This window comes from Echeneis naucrates, chromosome 20, assembly GCF_900963305.1.
Source record: "Echeneis naucrates chromosome 20, fEcheNa1.1, whole genome shotgun sequence".
Classification (NCBI taxonomy): domain Eukaryota; kingdom Metazoa; phylum Chordata; class Actinopteri; order Carangiformes; family Echeneidae; genus Echeneis; species Echeneis naucrates.
This window is the reverse complement of record NC_042530.1, coordinates 18,307,516-18,331,633: the sequence shown is the minus strand read 5'-3', so window position 1 is coordinate 18,331,633 and position 24,118 is coordinate 18,307,516. Positions and strand designations below refer to the sequence as shown.

The following is a 24,118-nucleotide window of genomic DNA, read 5'->3' as shown; positions in this document are numbered from 1 at the left end:
TAATTTTAACTGTTTTACTATAGTTTCATCCTTTGCATTTTCTTAATTTATTTACTGTGTGTGTGTGTGTGTGTGTGTGTGTGTGTGTGTGTGTGTGTGTGTGTCTGTTAACTTTGTGTTGGTACAGTTGAGAGAGAAAGAGAGAGATGCTTTCTAATCCCATTATCCAGACAGGGACATGCTGAGGGCTAATTAACTAAGTGGTCTCTGCATTTGTGACTGAAATAACCTTAGTACAGTCTATTTTTACAGGAGCTTCTCTGAACCCATCGCAACATTCATCATTTCATTCACTCGATGAAATTACTTCATATACTGGCACTCTGTTCTCTAGGTTAGCAATTTTGAAGCAGATATAATAACAAATCTGAAAATATATTCCATCTACTACTTTCAGTTTCCCCACTTGACTGTGTGATCTTTAATTACTTAATTAGTATAAGACATTACCAGGCTTCTGTAAATGGTCTCTGTTTTGTCAGAGGCTAGTTGCCCTGTCTGGTGGTGACTGACAGCTGAAGCAGCTGATTAAGTGTGGACTCAAGGAGGAAGGGGAGTGCCCAGAGGGAATTAATGAGTCTAAGAAATTTAATTGCTTCAGTCTGTTGTTTGGATGTAAGACTAGCACTGCATGAGGATCTGGGGATTCTGGTCTGCAGGAGGAGACGTGAATGGACAGGCCTGTTGACTGACGTCCACACAGAAGCCCACCATGTTCAGCAGGTTGAAAAAGTGGATTGGGGCTCCTGAGCCTCCCCCTGGCCAGGCTGCTGTCTCTTCTCCTTCCACACCTCAAGCAGTTAAGGTAATGCCTGTTCATATTTCAAATATTGACACTAAATGCTAGATTTCGTTGAATCTGTAGTCAGAAACTAATACCCTAAAAAGCACAAATCCAGGACCAGACCTCAAATCCAGATATCTTGTTTTAATTTATATAATCAGGTTTCATAATTTACAAATTGGATTTCATACCGTTTGTTTACTTTGGCCACTCCCTGAACAGCTTTCATGCATTTAAGCCAAACGTGAATCTGATCAGGTTGTTGCTTCTTGCTCATCCCAGGTTGTTTTAAGGTGAACCATGGCAGGTGACTCATCTGATTCAAAGCCTCCAAACCAGCTTGGCGCTGATATTGAGATGTGGAGGCTAGATTTGTGGATTTATGAATGCCTCTCCAGCTTGGGGGGTTTTGATTCCTTCAGGCTTCCTTCCATGCTAAGGAAGAGGTGCAGAATGAAGTGCTGGGCTAACCACTAACCTTAGTAAATAAAGTCTAGATTTATTAAATTTGTCAATATTTGGTCTGACAACCTAATGTTTGTTTTATCTTCTTATCTTCCTTTTGTGTTTTGTGCTTACAGGAAGAAAATAAGGATGATAAGGAGCCACCAAAGAAAGAGGATGAAAAAAAGGAGGAGGAAATGAAAGATGAGGCAAAGACAGAGGAACCTAAGAAGGAAGAGACACAGCCAGGTAAATAGGTTTCTCGTTAATCTGCTTTTTAATTGTGGTCAGTGTTGTGCTGCAGCCACATTTGGTGTTTCATGCATAACTGATCCATCAAATGGACCAGTGAGGTTACTACTTAATACTGGCAGGAAATACATTTTCTCATGATGTACGGGCCACAAAGAAACCATCAGCAACATATTCTGGAAGTGTACAAAGCACGTTTTATTAAAATGATGAAATGATTTTTGAATACACAGCATAATGTGATAATCTTTTGTAAGCACATCAAGTGATGTTCAGGAACTCATTGGACACTTTCATCTCTTTCACATTGGGCAATTTTGTAGTTTTATACATCTAAAACCTTTCCTCTCCTTACTCAATGCTCCACAATCATATAAGTGCAGACATAAGCGTTTAAAGACACACAACTGTATCAGGTCTGATGATGCAGATACCATGGGGAGGAGGGAACTGCTTCACAACACAGATACTGGATTATGTTTACGCTCATTGAAAGTGCGGAAGTCATCATCATCATCATTCTGACATCAAGAAGTCTGGAACAAACAGGACTCTTTTGCCTTTTTCCCAGGACAAACTGCAACATCAGGGAGAGGGGTCTTAGTAGTAGAGGAGACCAAGGACCCTAACCCTGACCCTGAGCTCTATACATTCTGTGCTGAAACTTAATGCAAAAACTAAGAAGATCTTTTCTTTTTTTTCCACAAACTGTAAAAAACTAGTGTCTTTATATACTTACAGCTCCACCTGCTCTGGCTGCTCTCGCTACTCCAGCTAATCCTGCTGCTCCTAGCAATCCAGAGGTGGCTCAGAGAGATGGGTAATTATTATCATTGTTATTATTATAATTATTAGATAAACATCACTCAACCAGTGTCCCCCAAAAGGATTTAACAAATCTACAAAGGCCTCTTTTGTGGATATGAGACTCGATACCTATGATCTGCTACTAATCTGCTGTTCTTGTGGGCAGTGTTTGCATAAGAGGAGAAAACGTGATATTGCTGAGGGAGCATTTGGCACCACAGTTGGTGTCAGTGCAACTGGACTCATCAGAAAAGGACTGAGAAGGAAGATTCAACCAACAACCTTAAAGTCATTAAGTCCAATCTTTATTAATTTTTCAATAGTATTATAACGTGAAGCCTATTGATTAACAACCATATAGAAACCTTACCTGATAGAGAGTAACTGATTTTTCAGCCCCTTGTCTAGAGGTGTGTGGAGTGTACTATTGCCGTACGTCAGCTTTAACGGCAGATTGTTCTTTGAAGTGGTGGCGTTCTGCATTCACAAAGTCTTCATACAGTACAGTACATATGCATAGATGGATACTTAAGTTAAAACAGCTAGACCACCACTATCCCAGGTTACCTCACAATGAGTAGTGTGGACACAGGACCAGCAGCCATGATTATACTGGGGCTCAGCCTGTGACTTCAAAAGTAGGAAAGGAGCTTTAGAGCTTAGTGGAATTTGTGAGGTAAATCAGTGGTAGATTTCACATGCAAGTGGGAGTTGATTTGAAAGAATTTGTCTTTGCTCTCAGCAGATGATAAATTTACTTTTTTGGGAATTTAGATTTTTATGTGTAAGTGACTCAATGAGTCAGTGTCAGTGTCAGAGTGTCTTAAAGAGGGTTTATTAAATTTAAGATTAAATGAAAAATGCTATTAAAATATTACTTTCACTCAGAAGTTTCAATTAAAGCTTTGCTAATTTTTCTTGATGAGTAAGAGCAGGAGTCGGAAACCTGCGGATCTTTCATCCCTCTGCCCTGGCTCCCTGTGGCTTTAAGAAAATAATACAAATAAATAATAGCAATAGTTATGATTTTAGAGATTTAAGTGATCTTGCAACATCAAAATCAAATGTTTTTTAAATATTTTGTCGATGGAAATATGCATCCCACCTTGTTTGTGTCACCTGATGCCGAACAGCTGATGACTTATTTTGAGCTATTCACCCCCAGTGAGCTACGCTAGGTTTTGTGGCTCTAGGTGGGTTTTATTTTGGTGGGAACCGTGCCCAAATGGCTCTTTTAATGTTAAAGGTTCCTGATCTTGAGTTCGCGCTTCTGCCAGAGTTAACGTACAGTTTAACGTAGTTTATTTTCCAATAACATCAACAATACTCAATCAACTGAATACTGAAAATGTTTTTCTTCTACTACTACCTGAATATTATTTTCCACTTCTCTTTGCTCTTTCGAATTGAATACCTCCTTTTCTGTTTTCAGCGAAAATGTCCCTCCTCCGCCTGCTGTCTATTCCCACTACACAGATGACATCCTTAGAAATGTGGTCAAGTGTTTAAGAGAGCGAAAAGAGATACTGAAAGAGAAAGTCATAGATCCCTATGCTACCTCTCCAGAAATCACTCCACCTGTCAGTGAGTACAGACCTAACATCCAAAGAGTAAAGAGGCAAAAGATGGGTAACCTCACCTACTATCCCTATCTTTACTGTTTAGCACCCATCCTGAAGAAGGACAACTACATCAGGTTGAAGGAGGAGGAGCGTATAGCCAAAGAAGAGGCAGATAAGAAGAAGGCAGAGGAGGCAGCTAAAAACGCAGAGGAAAAAAAGAAGAAAGCTGAGGAGAAGAGGCTGGAGGCTGAGAAAAGGGCAGAGGAGGAGAGGCTGGCAGAGGAGGCAAGGAAGGTAGCAAAGATCCTTCCAGACATCAACTACTCCTGCTTTGATATCTTCTTCCATCCAATTGAGACAAAAATGGACTCCATCCTGGGCACCACCATAGATCCTTTCACAGGTAGGTCTCCTGACAGCTGATTTTAACTAGACACATGGAGATCCTGATATCTCACTGGCTGTCTGTCTCCAGATCGTCGCTACATAACCTGGCTGACTGTGGTAGCAGTGGCATACAATTACAATGTCTGGTTTTGCCCTGCCCGCTTGGCATTTCCTTACCACAACCCAACTATCAACCCCCTATGGATTTTTTTTGACATCGCCAGTGACATGGTTAATGTAATTGACATCATCATCTGGCAGCCCCGACTCCAGTTTGTCAAAGCTGGTGATATAATTGTGAGCCAAAGAACATTCTGCAGCATCACTCTCCATGACCTCTGTCTCACCTGAGTCATTAATGAAAGTCTCATTTCCCGGCAGAAAGACAGAGCTATGGCAAAGGTACACTATCGCAAGTCACAACGGTTTAAGGTAAGAATGAGAAACAGCTCAATTTACTCACTGTACTTAAAGGTTGGAGATACAGTATCAAATTTTTTTTTTTACTGCACTTTCAACTTTTACAGTAAGAAACTTTTAAAGAGGTCAAATCCTCAAATATAATATGACATATAATATAACTTTTTTCTTCTTTACTTGCCTTATGTGTCTTGCCTCAGTTTTATCTTTTGTCCCCAGACACCTGGGTTGAAAACCAAAACATGAAGGAGGATTAGGCAAAATTTAATCCACTTACTGTACAAAAGTATAATACCACTACTACTTTCAGACCAATGTATCAGTTTTTCTAATATGTATGTTATATATTTAAAAAGATACAACGTTTGAATGATGACCTTTAATTAAAGGAAGATCTTTAGATTGCACAGGTGTTGTGAACTTAATTTTTTCCCCTCTGTGCAGGCTGATATCTTCAGTATCCTTCCCTTTGACCTTCTCTGCCTGCACTTTGGACTCTCTTCCATCTATCGACTGAACCGCTTTATCAAGGTGGGCAAACAGCAAACCATTTCATTAACAGTGGCAGTGATTAAAAACCGACTAGACATCACATTTCTAGTCCGTTTCCTGTCTGTTCTAGATTGAGTCCTTTTTTGAATTCAGTGATCGACTTGAGAGCATCATGGCAAAAGCCTACATCTGGAGGTAAATGCTGATCAACCAGTGAGATAAACCGGTTTTGAATCAGTCCAGAATATGCAAACACTCAGCGTGTTAACAGTTTCCAAACTATTTATTTGTGGAATATTAATCACTAAGTGTTTGCAAAGTGGAAGAGGAAGTGGTTCATGATATGAATATGGCAATAACCAAATGACACATAGGATTAGGATGGAAACATCAATAGTTACTATGTTGATTATAGATGAGTTTACACAGTTTATCCATACGTGTATGGATTTTGATATTTAGTTTACTGTGGTTACATACATAAACACTGTATTGGAACAATAAGAACAATAAGAAACAAAGGAAGCAAGGCTGTGTATCTGAAGGATAAGACTTTCAGGATAACCTGAAATGTCCATGAAAATATCCAATAACTGTGATATGCCTCCCTCTGGGGGAAGCACATCACAGTTAGTGGACATTTCACGTACCCTCACACAGTTGAAGACAAACACACAGAGATTATTTGCTTTTTATAGAACTGAACCAATATGTATGTCTCAACAATATTTTCAGTGAAAATGAGCATTAAATTTCTCATACTGTATCTGTCTTTTCATGTCACTGTCCGACTGGTGCAGGGTGGCTCGCACCACAGGCTACCTGCTCTATATGCTCCATCTCAACGCCTGTGTGTACTACGTCGCCTCGGTACACCAGGGTCTGGCAACGACCACTTGGGTGTATGATGGAAACGGGACGGCGTATGTTCTTCTCACTTTGTGTTGAGTTTGGATTCTTGAGTTGTTTGTGGGCTCACTGCTATGGGTGGTTTACGAGGGCTGAAGAAAATGATTTGTGGTTCAGTTTACAACTGTTATTCACAGCTCCACAATGCAATGTGTGTACAGTGACAGTGACGCTTTTGCTTAAAATGCCAATGTGAATAGTTAGTTGAGAAGAAGATGAATTGGTCACCAAAGGTATTAAGGTAAATATTTCTTAGCTATTTTCATTAATATTATTTTTTTTCCCCATTATTTTCTAAATACTAAATATATATAAAACTAATAAAGATTTTCCCCCATTTTTCCTTGCAAAGATAACTCTGTATTTATTGTTCAATATACATAGGTAGACACAGTAAAAATGAGGCAGGAGAAGAGAAAAATGACAAGATACATAAAAAAAAAGGAGAAGAAAGCTATTAAATAAAAATATTTAAAATAAATTAATAGTATGAAAAAAAAAGGCGTCTAATTTTTCTAGGATTCACAGGTGAGTAGAAGAGCTATGACAAAACCCTCAACTTGGTATTCCATTGTAAATGTCTTTGGAGGTCGTTTGCAGTCAAACTGAGGTTTTATTTGCCTTTCCCACATCCAAATTAATGTTTCAGATAGCTTTCTTGGTTTTCCAGACCTCAGCTTGTCATCCAACGTTCCTGTTGGAGTTACCTAAATCGCTTTTCTTTTGCTTCTTTTAGCCTTCTGCTGCCTTGTGAGCATCGGATATTTTACTTTCATTATCGGGTATTTTAGTAAGTTTTTTTAAGTATGTTTTTTTAACAATAGAATTGGAAAAAAAATTATTTAAAAATTTAAAAATCTTGTACAAAATGCTGAAAAGAAATATCCCTTTATGCCTTTAGGTGATCAGTTCATCATTTATTCATTTGACTAGTCACAGCAATTTTAAACAAGGGTGCCCGAACTTTGGTAGGCCACTATGTATTTCCGAGATATTTTGCCTTAAGAAAGGAATGTCACTTATTGTTCACCTTGTAGATATGAACCCCTTCCTGGCAGTGATGGCACTGGTGTTCAGAGAAAGCAGCTAAAGCTTGATAAACAGTGATTTCTGACAGAGGCCCTTCCCCTCTCTCCCACCATAATAAGGCCCTAACAAACTGGAACACCACTGCAAACACGTACTGACCACAGAGACCTACTTCTGCACTTTATCCTGGCAGCATGCAATGTCAGTAAATGTTTTAGTCAGACTTCAGGCATTTCTATCAGACATAAGAGGGGATGACCTGGAACTTTTTACTTCAGAACTCAGACAACGCAAAAAAAATATTACACTTACCAACCAGTTGAGGCAGATGGCTGCCCCCCCCCCCCCCAAGCCTGGTTCTGCCCAAGGTTTCTGCGTCTTAAAGGATGTTTTTCCTTGCCACTTCCGCCATGTGCTTGCTCATGGGGGGGGGGTGGGGGGATCTGTTGAGTCTCTTTAAATAATTTTATAAAGAGTTTGGTCTAGACCTGCTTTGTTATGATTTGGCGCTATACAAATAAATCTGATTTGATTTGATTTTGATTTGAAGCACCATAGAGAAGCATTATCCAATCATGTAACCACCCTGGACAGCATTACCTTGGCCTCCAGCTCCCCTGTTTAGAAGTCAGATTTGGAGTTCAGTCACTCTTGACCAGGAAATGTCCTTTGTCCTTCATATAAAACAAGTCTTGGACAGCCTTCTTTTACTTACACAATATTGTGAAGATCAGAAATATTCTGAGGAGGATGCACTGAGTACCTGTCTTTCTTTCCCTCCCTCTGTCTTTGTCTATCTCTCTCCCTCTCTCTCCCCCATAACTGTACATTACAGCATTACATTTCACGAATTTTATTTCCTCCCGTAGTTTGTCTTTTTGAGCCAAATAAATAAATTTTGATTTGAGCATAGCAGTGTTGGGTACACAATATACCGGATCAACCACTTGGTAGCATCAAAGCCAACAGGACAGAGACATTGACTGGCTACCTACTATCAGCCTGACCAGGTGAAATTAAACCCCCTTACAGCCATGCTCTGCCATTATGCTCCTGCAGGCACATGCCCACTCAGAGATTCAGGGTTTCCACCGTAGTTGTGGTTTGTATGTGTTGCTGTCTTTTCGTAAAATTGAAGACAAGTTGTCCTTAAGTAACTTGCCTCTGTTCATTCACAGTTATCTGCGCTGTTACTACTATGCTGTGCGCAGTCTGATCAACATCGGGGGTCTTCCAGAGCCTGTAACCACCTTTGAGATTAGCTTTCAAATGGCTAACTTCTTCATTGGTGTCTTTGTGTTCTCCAGTTTGATCGGACAGGTAGGAGAGTTCTTAACCCATACATTTTACAACAGTCTGAAGATCTTCGACCTCAGACTTTGCTGCATTTATTTAGCTTTTTAAAGTATCCAATCAGTTATGCTATCCATCAGTTTCACAGTTTTATAGTTTATAATTGCATCAATTATAATACATTACCCTCAACTTTTTCTTTCACTTTCTTTCAGATGAGAGATGTCATTGGGGCAGCAACAGCAGGTCAGACATATTTCCGTGCGTCAATGGATGGCTGTGTTGCCTATATGAACACATATAGAATCCCAAAAATTGTACAGAACAGAGTCCGGACATGGTACAACTACACATGGGCTGCTCAGGGCATGCTGGGTAAGGCTAACAAAATTTCCCAGTAAAATATCCAGCTGTCCACCCACATTCACTGTCTGCCATCTGCAGATGAATCCGAGCTGCTGGACAAGATGCCTCTGGTGATGAAAACTGCTATCGCTGTGGACATTAACCTGGCAACCTTTCAGAAGATCGCACTCTTTCAGGTGAATGAGAATTTGCTTTGCTGTCTGTTCAGAAGCGTGATCTTGTATGACAGCGGAAATAAAAACAAATAGTTGTTACAAGGGTCCCATCATCTTTCCCAATTACCCCTCAGCACAGGGTACCTTATCTGCTGGATAAAGCTCTAACTTGTGGATCCCATCTTATCTCCTCAGGGCTGTGACCAGCAGATGCTGGTGGATATGTTGCTGAGACTGAAGTCTATCATCTACCTGCCTGGAGACTTTGTTGTTAAGAAAGTGAGTATATTCTGTGTGTAAAGGATAGATTTGAGCAGTCATTGTGAAGCAAATGATGTAATTGAGTGTGTAACTGTGTGTACTTGCAGGGTGACATTGGTAAAGAGATGTACATCATTAAAAGTGGAGCAGTGCAGGTAGTGGGAGGCCCTGACAACAGCATTGTGTTTGTCACACTGAAGGCCGGCTCTGTGTTTGGAGAAATCAGGTCAGTTTGCAGCACTAGAAGAGATCATAATATTAAAGGGCCGTTATGATAAGAGTTGACATTCACATCACTCATCACCTAATTTCTGCACTTCTGGCTCTGTTAGCAAATTAGCAATGTTGTAGCACATTTGATGTGAAGAAGTCTGGAAAAACTGCAAAAGGTCTGACTGAACTCTGTGTGGAGTCATAAGGGAGTTAGTTTCTTGATGAATTTCAGCGAACAGTTGCAGGATACTAAAATATCAAGAAATTGAATGCTTTTTGAATGCTCTGTATCTTGACATTTATTTTCTGCCCCCCAGTCTACTCCAATCTGCTAAAGATGGAGGAAACAGACGCACTGCCAATGTCAAAGCACATGGCTTTGCTAATCTCTTTGTCCTGGAGAAAAAGGACCTATTTGACATCCTGGTCCACTACCCTGAGTCTCAGAAAGTGCTCGCCAGGAAGGGAAGGTGAGTCGTCAGACTGACTAGTGCTGGAGAATGAGTGAAATCCTTTTGAAACGCAAAGACTGAATGCATCAGCTTATGAACAATAATGTCTGTGTGGTTGTACAGGAAACTGACCAAGGCCAAAGGTCCTGCAGCTGCTAAAACTAATGAGGAGAAGCAGAAAGGTCTGACTCTGTTTGGGCAAAAACCACCAACACCCAAACTGCTAAAAGCCTTTGCCAGCATATGCAAACTCAAGGTAAAGTTTTCATTTATGCTCAACTTTTATTAAAGATGGTTCTCATTGCATACTGGATATGTAAGCTATGATGAAACAGATCTTTTTGTCAACTGTCCACAGAAAGCTGCAGAATAGCAGAAGTGAGAGCAGGATGTGACACTGCTGAGCCTCACATCACTCTTCAACACCTACTGAAAGACTTGGATTTATGAGCCAAAGTGATGCTTTCATGTGATCTGATGTTGTACAGCTCAGACACCAACTGAAGTCAGGTTATAGAGGTGGATAGGACACCTATGCCACAACTCTAACTTAATGATAACCACTTTGTAAACTCTAGTCAACTCTTCAGTAGACAATTCACCTGATCACTGCCAGCAACTGACCATAAACTCGGCTGAAGATCACGTCACTATGTTTCAGGTATTTATTCATTCATTCATCTTCTATTGCTTATCCATTCCTGTGTCGCAGGGGGTGCTGGAGCCAATCGCAGCTCACATTGGGAGAGGGTGGGGTACATCCTGGACAGGTCGCCAGTCCATCGCAGGGTCAGCAATTAGAGACTGACAGAGACAAACAACCACTCACACTCATGCTCAGACCTACGGACAATATGCAGTCACCAATTAACCCAAACATACATATCTTTGGATGGTGGGAAGAAAACCCATGCAGGCAAACGGAGAACATGCTAACTCCACACAGAAAGGTCATAGGCCCGAGAATCGAACTCACAACCTTCTTGTCACGAGGCAAGAGCGGTCATCACTATGCCACCATGCACACACACACGTCTGTCAGGGAGGGTTCCCCTTTACAGTCTCACTTCTCACTGAAACCGCCTTTATTCAAATTTTTGCACTTTCTTCCTTTCTCCTTCACCTGCTGAACTGTTCACTGGTTCACATGGGTAATACTGTTTTACAGGCTCTGGTGTTTCCAGACATTAAAACTGAGACAGGCTGTAGATGCAAATGATCAATTAAATTGTCTTGTGCAGCTTCAGGTAACAGCAGGTGAGAACATGAAGCTCTGAGGTGCAGCAGGATGAAATGCAAATAAAAGCTACAGAAATGTGATCACCAGTGCATGTGTAGAATAAGGCATGTATGCAATTCAGCCTCCTGCTCTCATGCACTAAACTAAAATTGGATTTTTTCTTTTAATATGCCCATCGCTTGGTTGATGAGTATGTTTGACTTTCTCTTTGGTTTAGGACTGAGAACAGTTGAGTTTTGAGTGATTTGTCCAACTGCTGTTCCCCTAGTTGCTATCTTCTGTAAGAATCTCCTCAGCTCTTCACAACTAGGTCAGGAGTCTCAGTGTCCCTGTTGAATGCTGTCCTGGGTTTCACACCGACCTCTGAGTCTTTAAGAAGAAACAGCTGTTTAACTCTGGAGCTTCCAGAGAATGATCTTTCTGTCCTCTCCCCCTGTGATCACTGTGCTGCAAAGGTCATTCATCCACATGGCTGTGACAGCACCTGTGCAAAGAACAACAGTTTCAGCTGTGACACAAACTGTAGATCATATCTGGCCAACAATTGAATCGAACGCAACTGGACTGAGGGCTTAGATTTGTCAAAGACATTTCGCCTCCTTATCCCAGGGGCTTCATCAGTTTGGAATGAAGTCCTAAGTTAAGTTGTATTTGATTCAATTGTTGGCCAGATATGACTATGGCCTGGATGAGAATATGCACAGACTTACTGTAGATCAGTTCATTTATCCAAAAGCAAAATGTCCTGTTTCTCAAGTGCAAACTACAATGAGCTTTTTATTTATCTATATTAATGAAGCTGAACGCATCAAAACTATGAGGTAATTGAGCAATGTGGTGGACTTCTCTCCACTAGCTTCATCAGGTCAGTTCCTGGTTTCAATCCTGAAGGACTTGTCATATATTCAGCTAATCCAACTCATCCCAGTCCACCTGAGCTGTGATTGTGGAGGCCAGCTGTACCTGAGTGTGCAGGGATCCTTTTAGTAACTGTGTTACTGAGCAGATTCCACAGCAGGAGGTCCCCAAACTGTCCTCCACACAGCACTTGGTTCCCATCCCAGCAGAAACACCTGGACACAGCCACAGACACACACGGAACTAAATTGTAAAAAAGGATTTATGGCAAACATTTTCTCAAGGAAAACTCTGGAAAATGAGGCTGCTCTGCATGGTTCGACATCATACCTCTGCTCCTCCTCTGTTTTCACACTGGAGATCACCATCCCTGTCTGGACATCGATGACCATCATGCAGGAGTCAGCCCCAACACTGAGAACATGTCGACTATCTGTGGAAAAAAAATTATTATTAAGTCAGCATTGTCAAGTGACATGGATCACAGGGTCTATCATGACAGCCATGGTCATGATCAGCTATGCCTTCAGTCTCTAAGTCATAACCCAGTCTCTCTCTTTTGAAATGAAGGACCTGTGTGACCCCCCCCCACAAAAAGTGGCCAAGTTGAAGTCATTAAGCTTAATATTGACCTTTCAAGGAAAAATTATTTTCCTACAACTGACAGGTAGTTTCTGAGCTCTGATATTGTCCAATTACTGAACTGAAAACCTTTCAGAGAGTAGCAGTCACATCGGTGTGTGAGTGAGCATGGAACTGGCAGTGCACCCACACACACGAGAAGAATCAGGACGTCATAGTCTAACACGCACCAGGACTGAATGCTGTGTGGTGGATGGTTCCAGTGTGGCAATGGACTTGCTGCAGCATTTCATAGCTACTGGTGTCCCAGATTGTGACTGTTCCATCTTTGCAGCCTGACACCAACAGAGTCCCAGCTGGACTCAGACCAATGGTGTTCACCTGATCATGTTGTGGTGGGGTGGGGTGGATGCAAACACAACAGGGAAACAACTTAGTGTTTGTCACAACCACATTAAATTTTACAGGCAATTTCCTCTCATTATCCAGTATACACTATCCAATATATGTTCACAACACAAAAAACGGGATGTCACAATTGGATTCATCATGAAATCACATTGCATTTCCTCTGTTTTCGCACAAATTTCGCACCCTAGTGATGAAGCTTGATTCAAACAGCAACACTCACCCCAGTATCATGTTCCAGCTCTGCCAGCAGCTGAAACTGGGATCTCCTGTGGCTCAAGGAGCTTTCAGACTCATACTGCCAAACCTGAGAGAAAGGTAATGCAACTCTCTGGTCTCATTTACACAAGTACAGTCATACAAAGCTTATACTTAATCACAGAAATTAGTTTTTCAGGGAACGAACACAAAGCGTTTCTTTCATTTTATTCAAAAAGACACTTAAAGCCTTATTTCTGCACTATTGAAATCCTGACTGACTGTGTGTTAAAGCACAAGTAAAACCAGAATATACAAAAAGAAAAAAAACAAAAACACAAATTTACCTACCTACAGGAGCAGTCACATCGCCCATCCAGAGCATCTCATCTCATATTTATGAACTTCCAAGGAAAACAATATTCTGTTTTCAGTAGTTTGATACCCTAGGTGTCTGGAGAACAGACTCGCTGATTGTTCCATTGGGGAACATGCATAAGCCACATGCATAAATTGCACATTTGGGATATTTTTGTGAGTTTACCCTTTTAACTGGTCAAATATATAAAATTTTAGAACAATGAAAACACAAAATGTTGTTGATACAGATTTCAGCGAAATTAAATATCAGGTAAACATCTACCATTAGCAGAATGTCTGAGTTTTTCAAACTCAAGCCTAAACCTAAATTTAGGCCAAACCTCAACCATACCTAAATTTTTCATTCATTCATCCATTCATCTTTGCACGAAACGGATAATCAGTGATTATCTGTTTCTGGGTCACAGGGGGTGCTGGAGCCGATCACAGCTCACATTATGTGAGGGCAGGGTGAATCCTGGACAGGTCACCAGTCCATCGCAGGGCTGACACACAAAGACTGACAGAGACAAAAAAAACACTCACACTCACACTCAGACCTGCGGGCAAATTAGAGCCACCAAATAACCTAAACATGCATGTCTTCGGATGGTGGAAGGCAACTGGAGTACCCAGTGCCAATGTAGAACAGTGGGGGGAATATACCCACTTGGCTTTTGCTGCACTTTAAGCAGAGAAAAAGAAGAAGAAAAACAACAAAAACCCTGGCAGCCTAAAGAGAACGTCTGCTATAATGATCATGTGTTATCATTATTATTATCCATCAAGCCTTAACTTGTGTACACTTTCATCACTAAACACACTGCCGTCACTGAATAGCTTCTTCTTATAGAGGCTGTTCTATTTTTACCTTGGTGGTGGAGTCCCAGGATGCTGTGTACAGTCGGTCATCAAACCAACACATTTCACTGATGGCATCATCATGACCCATCAGCGTATCCTGTCGCCTGCCATATGGGATGGAGTAGAAATAACTAGGGGTAGGAAGGTTTCAGTTAGAAAGAACCTACAAACCGCATAGAGCCTGCACCTGTGCTATACATACACATTGTTGTCCCATGAAGAACAGGCCACAGTTTTACCATCTGCCAGGATCAAGCACGATGATAAGGCCTGAAAACAGAGAGTCAGAGCAAGAACTTGGGGCAAGATGGTGACCAGGAGAGTAATAGGCTGCGTACCATGTTAGAGAAGGACATGCTTCTCTGGAACTCCCTAAGCTCCCTGGAGAACATCTTCAGAGTTGAGTCTAAAATGAAGAGTGAGGCAGGTGAGTAACACAGAAAACAACATCAGGTGCATTTCATACATTGACTCAGCAGCTGGTTCCTCCCCTTCAGACACTTTCAGACCTTGGGATGTAGAGAAAATGGCCGTTCCATCTCTAGTCACAGCAATGCCCGTCACAGCCCTGCAGGGGAGAGAGGATGCTTTAGCTTAATATGACTGTTAGACTGCTGAAATTAAAGTAATAACAGCAACAACGTCCACTCAGGGCTTTGATTTGTTTCTCTAAACTGTATTAAGTAGTTTCCTAGTGATGACCTGTCCTCTGCCTCAACCTCATGCACAGCTTTAATTTCAGTTTGTACTGTGTTATCACAGCTGCTGACTTCCTGACTCACTCTTTATGGATCTTGTGACTGGAGACAAGTATCAGGTTGCCCATATTTGCCCAGGAAATTTTCCTGCATTCCTCAGTCAGGTCCTCGAAAGACGAGTCCTCACTCTGAGAGGCTGGAGATACATGTGGAGAATGGCATGAAAACTGGTGTTGAATGAAACTTTGGAAAAAACTGTGAGCAATACTATGCTGAATACTGAATGTAACACATATAATATTACAATACACCAAAGAGCACAAATATTACCATGTTTATTACTAAAAGAACACAAATGACTATGTTAAAAAAAACTAAAAAAAACCAAATATAATGGTTTGCATTGTGAAAGGTCTGGAGGAAAGTAAGAAATCACACACACACCAACACTCAGCAGAGGTGAACCAGCAGTCACTGGTGTCAGAAGATGATTTACAGAGGAGATAGGAGAGTCACATGGACATAAATGTAGGAGCCAACACATAATAAGAAGGCCTTGTAGACCTCAATAAAATGCTGAGATGGCATCAAAGTCAGAAAAGGGGAATTCCTATTGGTGGGAAAATTCATGGGGATAGAAAGTTTGGAGATGAGGGAAAAGTGTAAGTAGTAGGTTAAAGCTCAAAGAGGCATATATATATATATAGGGGAACAAAGAATCATTCCTCAGTGTGTTCAGAGTGTACTCTTGGTGTGCTCTCAGACCATGGGGCTGTTTGTTCAAATACTTGCTGTACTTTGAATAAAAGTGCAACCTCAAAAGACAAAAGACAGAGATCTTTTTTCCTGAAATTTTGGAAGAACGCAACAGCTGATTTGGGGTATTGGAAGACCACGTTGAGCACCATTGCCAGGTCTTATCTGGCCCACAGCTTGGCAGTTGGGAGCCACAACAGTGGACACACACTAATTTTACTACATTAGCACGTAGCATTAAATAAACCATAAAGTGGGCTCTGCATTGGAGTCCACTTTAAATCAAATCAGATTTATTTGTATAGCACCAAATCATAACAAAGTTTCATCAAGGCACTTAACATATAGAGCAGGTCTAGACCAAACTCTTTATAAAATTATTTAAAGAGACCCAACAGATCCCCCGATGAGCAAGCACTTGGCGACAGTGGCAAGGAAAAACTTCCTTTAAGAGGCTTTACAAAAGTTATGAGTTTGTTCAGTCACCTTGAGACAGCTCACTGACAGGTGAAGTGATGCTAGAGCTGCAGGTGATATTCTGAAACCGTGGTGTGATCCTCTGAGGGTGTGGGCTGCCAAACAGCTGTGTGGGCGTCTGGCCAAACTCCAGGATCTGAGTCAGCATGGCAATCCTCTCATTAGGGTCCTCAATGCTTCACAGAGAAATAAAGTTTGGTAAATGATACCAAAGAAAATGTTTGAAATAATGGTGGCCCAATGGCTTTGACCAATACCTGTCACAGTCAATGCCACCTTCATAGGTCAGAGGGTGAAACACTGAAAGACAAGAAGACAGTGACGGTTTGCAGAGTTTTTGCAACTTTGAAATTCACAACAGTGCCCAGATTTCCCACCATTATGAGATGCCACAGCTTCACCGCCTCTCTGTTTGAAGCCGAAAACCAGGTCAATCCACTCATGAAGATGCTCTGATATGTACTGACTCTCCAGGGCAGCTCTGTGCTTCTGAAGAAAGTCACTGCCATCTGGGACCATGGATACAGTGGGCACATAACAGCATACAGATAGACAAGAGGATGACATGACTGAAGGGGTGAGACCCTTTGAACCATTCAACAGCAAACACACCTGATTCCAACAGGTAGATGATCAACAGGAAGTTACCTGAGGCCCATGCTGGGAGAATGACATCCCCAACTAAGCTCCCATTCTGTCTCCTGCCCATATCCAGACTCTGATTGTTTTCCAGGAAGCTGCAGTTGTTTCCATAAAATTCTGGAATCAGCTGCATGATGGGAAAAATGCACAGCAGTTATTCTGTGATTGAGACACATTATCATATTATTACTAATGTTAATCCTTATTTCATTCACAATATTGAAGACACACACTCACAAAATTGAGAATGGTTTTTAGCATCAAAAATGACATACCTCCTTGAAGTCAGTTGCTCCTTCTAAACAGTTTTTCCATGTTTCACCTACACTGTAACAAAACAAACCAGACAGAAAAAATTACATGACACCAGAGCTCATCCCACTGCATTTTCATTTATACAAATGTTTAGTTTACAGTTTAGTCAGATAAAATCAACTGGTTAATGGTAAATTACCAACACTGCTTTCATACAATTAATACAAATGCAATGTGCGTGCAATAATGTGTGATAATTATGGTAATGGTGCTTTAAGACCACAGTCAGGAGTGAGTTAGAGAAATGTGAATGTGTACCTGTTGAACATGCGGTCTGGGTGGTCATAGCGGCCATTCTGCAGACACAGCATGTGCTCTGGAGCTGCAGAAACAACACATGATACATTTATGTCAAAGTGGAGCGTATGAAATTATACACATCTACAGAACAGGAAAGACTAATTTAAAAAATACAAGGAAAAGGCAGTGACCGAAAACCTGTACAGTGATTAACCAGCAACATTCATCATACAAACTATTACCAAAGGAGACCTGAAATTGATCCACCTGAAACCTGGTCAATTTTGTTGTTAAAAAAACAAACAAACAAAACAAATTGTTCGATTATTTTATGAAAGTAAAGGCTTTAACTCAACAACTGATTGAGTATCAGTAGAACAGGAAAGGCTGAACTTCTTTGTGTAAGTCTGATAAGCTTCTATGATACATCATATTCCTCTGTCACTGAAGCTGACAATGAAACTCATCCTCATCAGCTGCATCAGTCTTAGAAGAAGAAGAATACCTAGAGCCTGTGGTGTACAAGAGTACAAATGTGACATACCCACTCTGACCAGGTAGAAGAGGACATATCCTGGAGAAGAGTAGTGGCTGCCGTACATAAACCGAGGTTCAGGCATGCCTCTGTAGCGAGCCTGTGGACACAAAACAGCTGTGGTTAGTCAGGAGATGATTACCAAAAAAAGCAGCAGGTACTCACCAGCAGTCTGTCCAGGCGCTCCATGTTTAGCGCCCCCACAGGTTTGCTCAGGTCTCTGAATGTGGCAGCATTTGTCATGTCTACATTGTGAAAGAGGAAGCAAACCTTTACCCAGCTACATTTTAAACTGGACCTTACAGACAAAGTATCTCAAACAGCACAGTGACTGGAGAAGGCTCAGGCAAGTCACCCACCCAACTGTGTGCTCGTGTAGTCAGCGATGACCCAGGGGAATACGGGATACTGGGAAAGGTCGTTGCAGCTGCGGTCAGCCAGGTTATTGAGATGGAGGAGATACTGGTAGTTACTTAGATGACCTCGCTGCCACTGCAGCATGTAACTCTCTGCCGTGTGTTCCGTCACATGGTTCTCTGAGTGCAGAAAAGAACAACTATGTTTCATCTGAGTTGTCAAACAGCTCCAATGCAGTTTTTATACAAGTAGTACTTTGTTTGACTGCTCTGAGAGGATCTGGTTTCTGAATGCATGTGGTGAGCAGCAGCTCTCTCTGTGACTGTTGTTTTTCATTGAGGCGCCCATGTTAACGAATCAGAGCAGACACACTGGCTGTGTGAGCCGTGAGGCTGCAGTGTTGCATCATTTATAGATTCGATTGCCCTGTACTGTATATAAATATATACAGATGTATATTGCAGATGTCGCAGTCATACAACTTCTGGTGTGTTTCAAAATAAAAAATAAAAGCCCAATAGCACGCATTCAAATTTGTTGTATAATTTAGAATTATAATATTGTATAATCAGGGTCTCTTTATTTATTGTTATATTTGCACACACTTAAATTGAATTTTATTACATTACATATTCTATTTATGATGACCATTACCAGAGGAAAACACAATGTAGAAACAGGGTAAACCCAGGATCAGCGCACAGCAGCACCGCAGCCTGTGTGTACACCAAAGTGTGTTTTCATGCGATGCACACGCACTGCTCAAGGTACACAAAAGCAGTGTGTTCCCGTCGTTAGTTGTGAGGTCTGTTTCACATGAGCTGAAATTACTCAAGTCTCTGACATAGACCTGCAGTCTGGTTTCACTGACCTCCTATTTCTTGAATGTGATATATTTTAGGACACTTTCATACCTATATTTATTCACATTGACTTTTTCTTGCCACTGTGATGTATGATGTTAGAAAAAGCACCACTGTGAACATCCTCAGGACTGCTGGTCAACAGAACCATTACTGGCTTTGAGTTCTTACCCAGGAAGGTGGCAATGTAGTAGTAGATTTCATCTCTGTCTGCTGAGTTGTAAAACTTCAGGTAGATGTCAGAGCACAAGTCATTCTCAGTGCAGAACACCTCCAGACCCTGCAGGACACACATGCCATCCAAACAGTACACACTGGCCTGCATTGATAGTGACATCATTATGCCTCATTCTGCTTACTCACCAGTGGTCTGAGGCCATGCCGCCTTTTGTAGATTCTCCTAACTTTGTGCAGTTTGATTTGAATCACATGCTCCTGACATGAAAATCAAACAGACTAATTAAAATAAATCACGTAGGATAACGTGACTGCAAGCAGTTCAATGATCTGCAGGGACCACAGGAACACCAAAACACCCTGACATCCACCCAGCTCACCGGATAGCCATTCAAAGGCTGGAAGTACAGGTTTTCATCAGTGATGCAGACGTGACCTGGATTGGTCACCAAAGGCATGACCATCTCCGCAGCACACTCCATGTGAGGACTCTCAGACACATTCTGAAAGCTTCACAGCAAAGTTACACAACTGTCCTACTAACAGTACTGTACAGCCTTTTACATACCTGAAGGAAAACCCTACAAAACAGATTGTCTCACATCAACATACCAGTTTTTGTCAAATGATGATCTTGCCAGTCGTGACTGTAAATTAGCTGCAATCTACAAGTACAAAAGACATGTATTTTTGATTATTCACACACTGAAGCAAGCCATAGCACATCATCTTCTTTAAGGACAAAGACTTATGCTGTATATTCAAACTGACTCACCATCGCAGTCTGCTCTCCAAGCTTCTCCAGACAGGAGGCTCTGTGAAGCTGTGGAAACCAGCAAAATTAAGTGACCATTGTGACCATGTGACCATGGTATGCTTTACAGAACACACTGGTGTGTTGTCACCTACCTGAAGTAACGTCTGAACCACATCTTCAGTTTTGCTCAAGATTTCCAACTGAAATGTAAGCGTTTTCACTCCCTGTCATCAACAAACATTTCAATTAATATAATTATTGAGGTGAGTTTTGTCTAAACATGAGCACAGCTTCATTCTGGGCTCATGTTGCCTAGAGTGTGGTGAAGGCAAAGACCTACACCGAGACAAACAGTGCTGTGTACACATGGACATAGGAGGAGACTCACCCTCTCAATCCTGTATGGTGATATCACATTGCTTTCTTTGATGTAAATAACCTGAAATCAAAATGAGCAATATTGCCTATCCTCAAAAACAATTCACAGCAAAAGACACAGTGAGTGAAAGTCACATATGCAACACACACTCACCTGGCAACATGTAACAGAGATGACTGGTGGTCTCAGCCTGTTAGTAAAACACAGAGAGGTTTAGATACCAAGAAAATATCACTGCATGAGATTTAAAAGTTTCACCAGAATTTGATCCAAGATGAAGACACCAAAGTTCTGAATGATTGTTAAGAACAGTGAAGAACATCACAAAAGCAATGTGTAAGGAGCAGACAGCAAGAGCTGCATCCTTCCACATGTAAACTCTCTCATTGTGTGCCATTAAGAAGTCACCAGAGCAGCTGACAAACTACAACAATGTGTGTGTAGTGAACATGATGCCAGCCTCACCCAGTGAATGGGTTGTTCTCTCCTTCCTCAAACTCTATCTTCTTACAATCTCGGAAGGGGATCTGAAAAAAAATCAAAAGAAAACAGACACACAAAGTGTAAATGTAAATGTAAATCTAAAATCTGTTGTAACAGTTTTGAGAATGTCATTTCTGAATTTCATTGTATCTTTTTTCATTCTCCTCAAACTACATGTTCTCCCCTTGCCTCTGTGGGTTTCCTCCAGGTACTCTCGTTTCCTCCCACAGTCCAAAGACTCGCATGTAGGCTAATTGGTGACTAAATAGCGCATAGGGGTGAATGTGAATTTGTTTGTCTGTCTGTCTCTGTGTGTTGGCCTTGCAATCATCTGGCGACCTGTCCACGGTGTACCCCGCCCTTGCCCAGATCATTGGCTGGGATTGGCTTCAGCACTCCCCCGCAACCCAGAAACAGGTAAGCAGTATAAAATGAGTAAAAGTTAGTGAGAAACCTCATCATAAAAATTCAAATCTAGTAGAAAATGGTCAATGAGCAAAAACACCCCAACAAATGTTAGAAAAACAAACCTTAAAAATTGGTGATGTCAGATCATCTGGATCAAAAATTAGTGATCTGGAACAGACCTTAAATGAGCCTCTGGTTTTTCTGGAGGGAAAATAGGAATCAGCTCAATGTTACAACAGCAAAAATGATCAAACAAACAAGGAAATACATTAACAGGATGGTTCTGCTCTGGTTGTGTGCCAACAGTGTAAATAAAGTATTGACCCGAGGCATGCAAGTAACAGCAAACTCATTTATTTCTGCTTCAATGTGACTTTTGCTGCCATAAAACAAAAGATCCCTTTTTTAGTTAGTCTTTGTTACAAGCACATTCAAATTCAACATTCCTATATTTGTCCCATGGTAGGGAAATTCCAAAGCTTAAAGTCTGAAATTTTTGGTCAGTCAGAAAAAAAGGTTAAGCTCCGCTCTGTGATGGTTTCCGAGTCAGTCTTTACTCTCATTCCTCTGACTCTGAGGTAACAGTAAAACTAAACTGCGTGAGTGATGGAATTGTGAGAGCTTTGTGTGTCAAACTTCAGACCAGGATAAGATATTGTGTGAGTAGCTTACAGAAGCACCACAAACTTGAGGCTGTGAAGAAAAGCCTGAACTACGACACTGGAGCTCAATAAAACATCTGCTGCAACTCATTTGGCAGGTTGAAACTCAAGAACTCCTTAAACATGGCATCATAAAGTCATCTACCATGTAGTGCGATTTAATAGAGGCTGTTCATATTACCTCTCCTTTTTTGAACTGTTGGTTACGTGGTTTGCAGTGTGATGTTCAAAGTAATATTCCTCCAGATCAAGCAGTAAGAGGGAAAATCTGTGGAATGAGATGACATGAGGCAGCTTCAGTGTAAAACATGGTGTAAACAAGAGCATTACTCTGAACTGGAATAATATGCCCTCTACACATTTACTGAATACTGGACATTAAATTCATTTCAGCTATCTAAGGTGCAGAGCTTCAGTGGTTCCTGCGGGAGATGGGTCAAGTCAGATAAATGGTATGAAGTTATCTCATTAGTTCAACTGGCTTTATGGGTAATAAAATTGTTACCAAAACAGGGTCCTGGAATTTGCATGTTGGACTAGGTCTTGTTGTAATTATGGTTAGGATTTTTTTGATTAGTTGTTCAGCCCTAAATGTAGAATTGATGAGAAAGGAAGGCTGCTCAGAAAATAACTGCTTTTGCTCATTGTGTGTCCAGTGATGTTACAATAGGTTTGTCTTCAGCAGGGAAGCCAACTGAAACACACAACCTGGAAATTGTTGTTCACTAGGACAAACTGTAACATGTGTGAATGTAGTTTACAAACAGAGGAGTGTGCCATATGGAAGTTCCTGTGTTCAGTCTGAACTATGACCTGTTCAGGATCTGCAGGATGAGTTTACTGTACAAACATCATCATACACAGTGGCTGTATAAAGTGTTGTTCAGTATTTAGTGGAACAACAAAAGATTGTGAAGCTGCTGGAAAGTTGTGCCTTGCCACCAATAGAGGAGGCTTGGACAGTCCAAACCATCGGGCTGTATCACGCACAAGACAAACCGAGCACCCAAATATGGATGTAGAGCTTTGATATCTAAATCGAAAATTCAGGTAAACACTCCTAGAACTGCCATCATAAATTCCCAGAAGTTCTGACAGCTGGTTTAAAAGCATAGTTTTTGATTGCAAACTGTGAGCATCCCTCTGTGGACAGAGACCATCGATACTTTAAATAGATTAATATAGAACCTAGACCCGATTTATAATCCAAGACCACGTGCAGGTCTAATTTTAAGATGTAGAGTCAATTGAAAACCTGCACTAATTTTGAAGCAATTTAAACCATTAATCCCGCGACTAAGTGAGATGATAAAACTCCCATATAAAATGGGGGTCAGAAGGGGGGCAATCATCATTGCCATGGGGCCTCCGTGGCTTACATAGAGGCAGATGAATATTTCTAGCGTCACCCCGGAGACCTGAAAGAGTGAAACTGGTTGTGAGGGTCCCGGGGTCGGTATATGGGCAGACTAACCCCAGCTGATGCCGCATCGGCCTAAGTCACACGAAACGCCTTACTGAAGAGCAACACGCACGCGCGCACACACACGAACTCTTACAAAGTGACAGGTAGGACCGGTGGAGCAGCACTGACCTCTCTTTGTTACGTTCTTGCGTCTTTAAAAAAGCCATGACAGCAGACCCTCCACTCGGAGTCTGATTCCGACAGCGGCTGATCAATGTAAACACGGAAAACCGCAGGATACCACGTGACCTCACAAAAATGTCAGACAGAGGCTTCACTCTGACTCGGGTTGTGGGGCATGAAAGCTCCGCAGTTTTGTAGTTCAGCTGCATACATCCGTTTCTTTCTGTTTTTTTTTTAAGGGGGGGGGGGGGTTGACCCGGTGGCATGGGCTACTGATGAATAAAAGTCGGATTTGGGAGCCCTGGAGTTCTGGATTAGTGAATGTCTGAGGTCCCTGGGCGGTCCCAGCTGTTGGTGCTCTTTGCCTGCTCAGAGAATAGAGGAAGTTACAGCATAAGATTGCAGTCATAGACGATCTTTGTCTGACGACGTCTTGACGTATCAG

At 41.4% G+C, this 24,118-nt stretch overlaps 2 protein-coding genes across 5 annotated transcripts; one reads left to right on the top strand and one right to left on the bottom strand.

Annotated features, from left to right (window-relative positions):
- Positions 1-712: 712 nt before the first annotated feature.
- Positions 713-10,280, top strand: cngb3.1 (cyclic nucleotide gated channel subunit beta 3, tandem duplicate 1). The gene is made up of 17 exons (XM_029529679.1): positions 713-805; positions 1,366-1,477; positions 3,707-3,871; positions 3,953-4,252; positions 4,325-4,533; positions 4,618-4,668; positions 5,101-5,187; positions 5,279-5,343; positions 5,949-6,071; positions 8,265-8,406; positions 8,595-8,754; positions 8,824-8,921; positions 9,096-9,179; positions 9,269-9,387; positions 9,692-9,844; positions 9,950-10,082; positions 10,185-10,280. Exons 1-17 carry the CDS (start codon positions 713-715, stop codon positions 10,197-10,199), a joined length of 2,109 nt encoding a protein of 702 aa, XP_029385539.1. The 3' UTR covers positions 10,200-10,280.
- A 616-nt stretch (positions 10,281-10,896) lies between these two features.
- Positions 10,897-23,790, bottom strand: nsmaf (neutral sphingomyelinase (N-SMase) activation associated factor). Of its 4 annotated transcripts, XM_029529334.1 has the most exons (31): positions 23,680-23,790; positions 22,267-22,353; positions 21,546-21,624; positions 20,998-21,059; positions 20,686-20,722; positions 20,542-20,592; positions 20,306-20,377; positions 20,172-20,219; positions 20,009-20,061; positions 19,777-19,906; positions 19,583-19,654; positions 19,391-19,499; positions 18,359-18,535; positions 18,165-18,244; positions 18,009-18,099; positions 17,483-17,546; positions 17,185-17,236; positions 16,916-17,036; positions 16,645-16,776; positions 16,525-16,567; positions 16,277-16,443; positions 15,119-15,230; positions 14,846-14,904; positions 14,675-14,742; positions 14,539-14,606; positions 14,344-14,467; positions 13,138-13,221; positions 12,737-12,887; positions 12,255-12,357; positions 12,030-12,139; positions 10,897-11,550 (listed from the first exon to the last, which is right to left on the bottom strand). In XM_029529334.1, exons 1-31 carry the CDS (start codon positions 23,715-23,717, stop codon positions 11,456-11,458), a joined length of 2,739 nt encoding a protein of 912 aa, XP_029385194.1. In that variant the 5' UTR covers positions 23,718-23,790; the 3' UTR covers positions 10,897-11,455. The 4 variants fall into 4 exon arrangements, 1 of the variants encoding a protein (XP_029385194.1); XR_003842316.1 differs by lacking the exons at positions 10,897-11,550; positions 12,030-12,139; positions 12,255-12,357 and adding an exon at positions 13,464-13,992 and having other exon boundaries at positions 12,833-12,887; XR_003842317.1 differs by lacking the exons at positions 10,897-11,550; positions 12,030-12,139; positions 12,255-12,357 and adding an exon at positions 13,825-13,992 and having other exon boundaries at positions 12,840-12,887.
- Between the last annotated feature and the right edge of the window lie 328 nt (positions 23,791-24,118).

What these genes read in the sequence shown, in the direction of transcription:
- cngb3.1 (XM_029529679.1), top strand. Translation starts at nt 713, where the DNA reads ATGTTCAGCAGGTTGAAAAAGTGGATTGGGGCTCCTGAGCCTCCCCCT. An exon ending in AGAAATCACTCCACCTGTCA is followed by an intron (nt 3,872 to 3,952) that starts GTGAGTACAGAC and finishes TTTACTGTTTAG; the next exon opens with CACCCATCCTGAAGAAGGAC. An exon ending in TCAAAGCTGGTGATATAATT is followed by an intron (nt 4,534 to 4,617) that starts GTGAGCCAAAGA and finishes ATTTCCCGGCAG; the next exon opens with AAAGACAGAGCTATGGCAAA.
- nsmaf (XM_029529334.1), bottom strand. Translation starts at nt 23,717, where the DNA reads ATGGCTTTTTTAAAGACGCAAGAACGTAACAAAGAGAG. An exon ending in GAGCAACTGACTTCAAGGAG is followed by an intron (nt 17,037 to 17,184) that starts GTATGTCATTTT and finishes CCCATCATGCAG; the next exon opens with CTGATTCCAGAATTTTATGG. An exon ending in TCTTCATGGGACAACAATGT is followed by an intron (nt 14,468 to 14,538) that starts GTATGTATAGCA and finishes TCCTACCCCTAG; the next exon opens with TTATTTCTACTCCATCCCAT.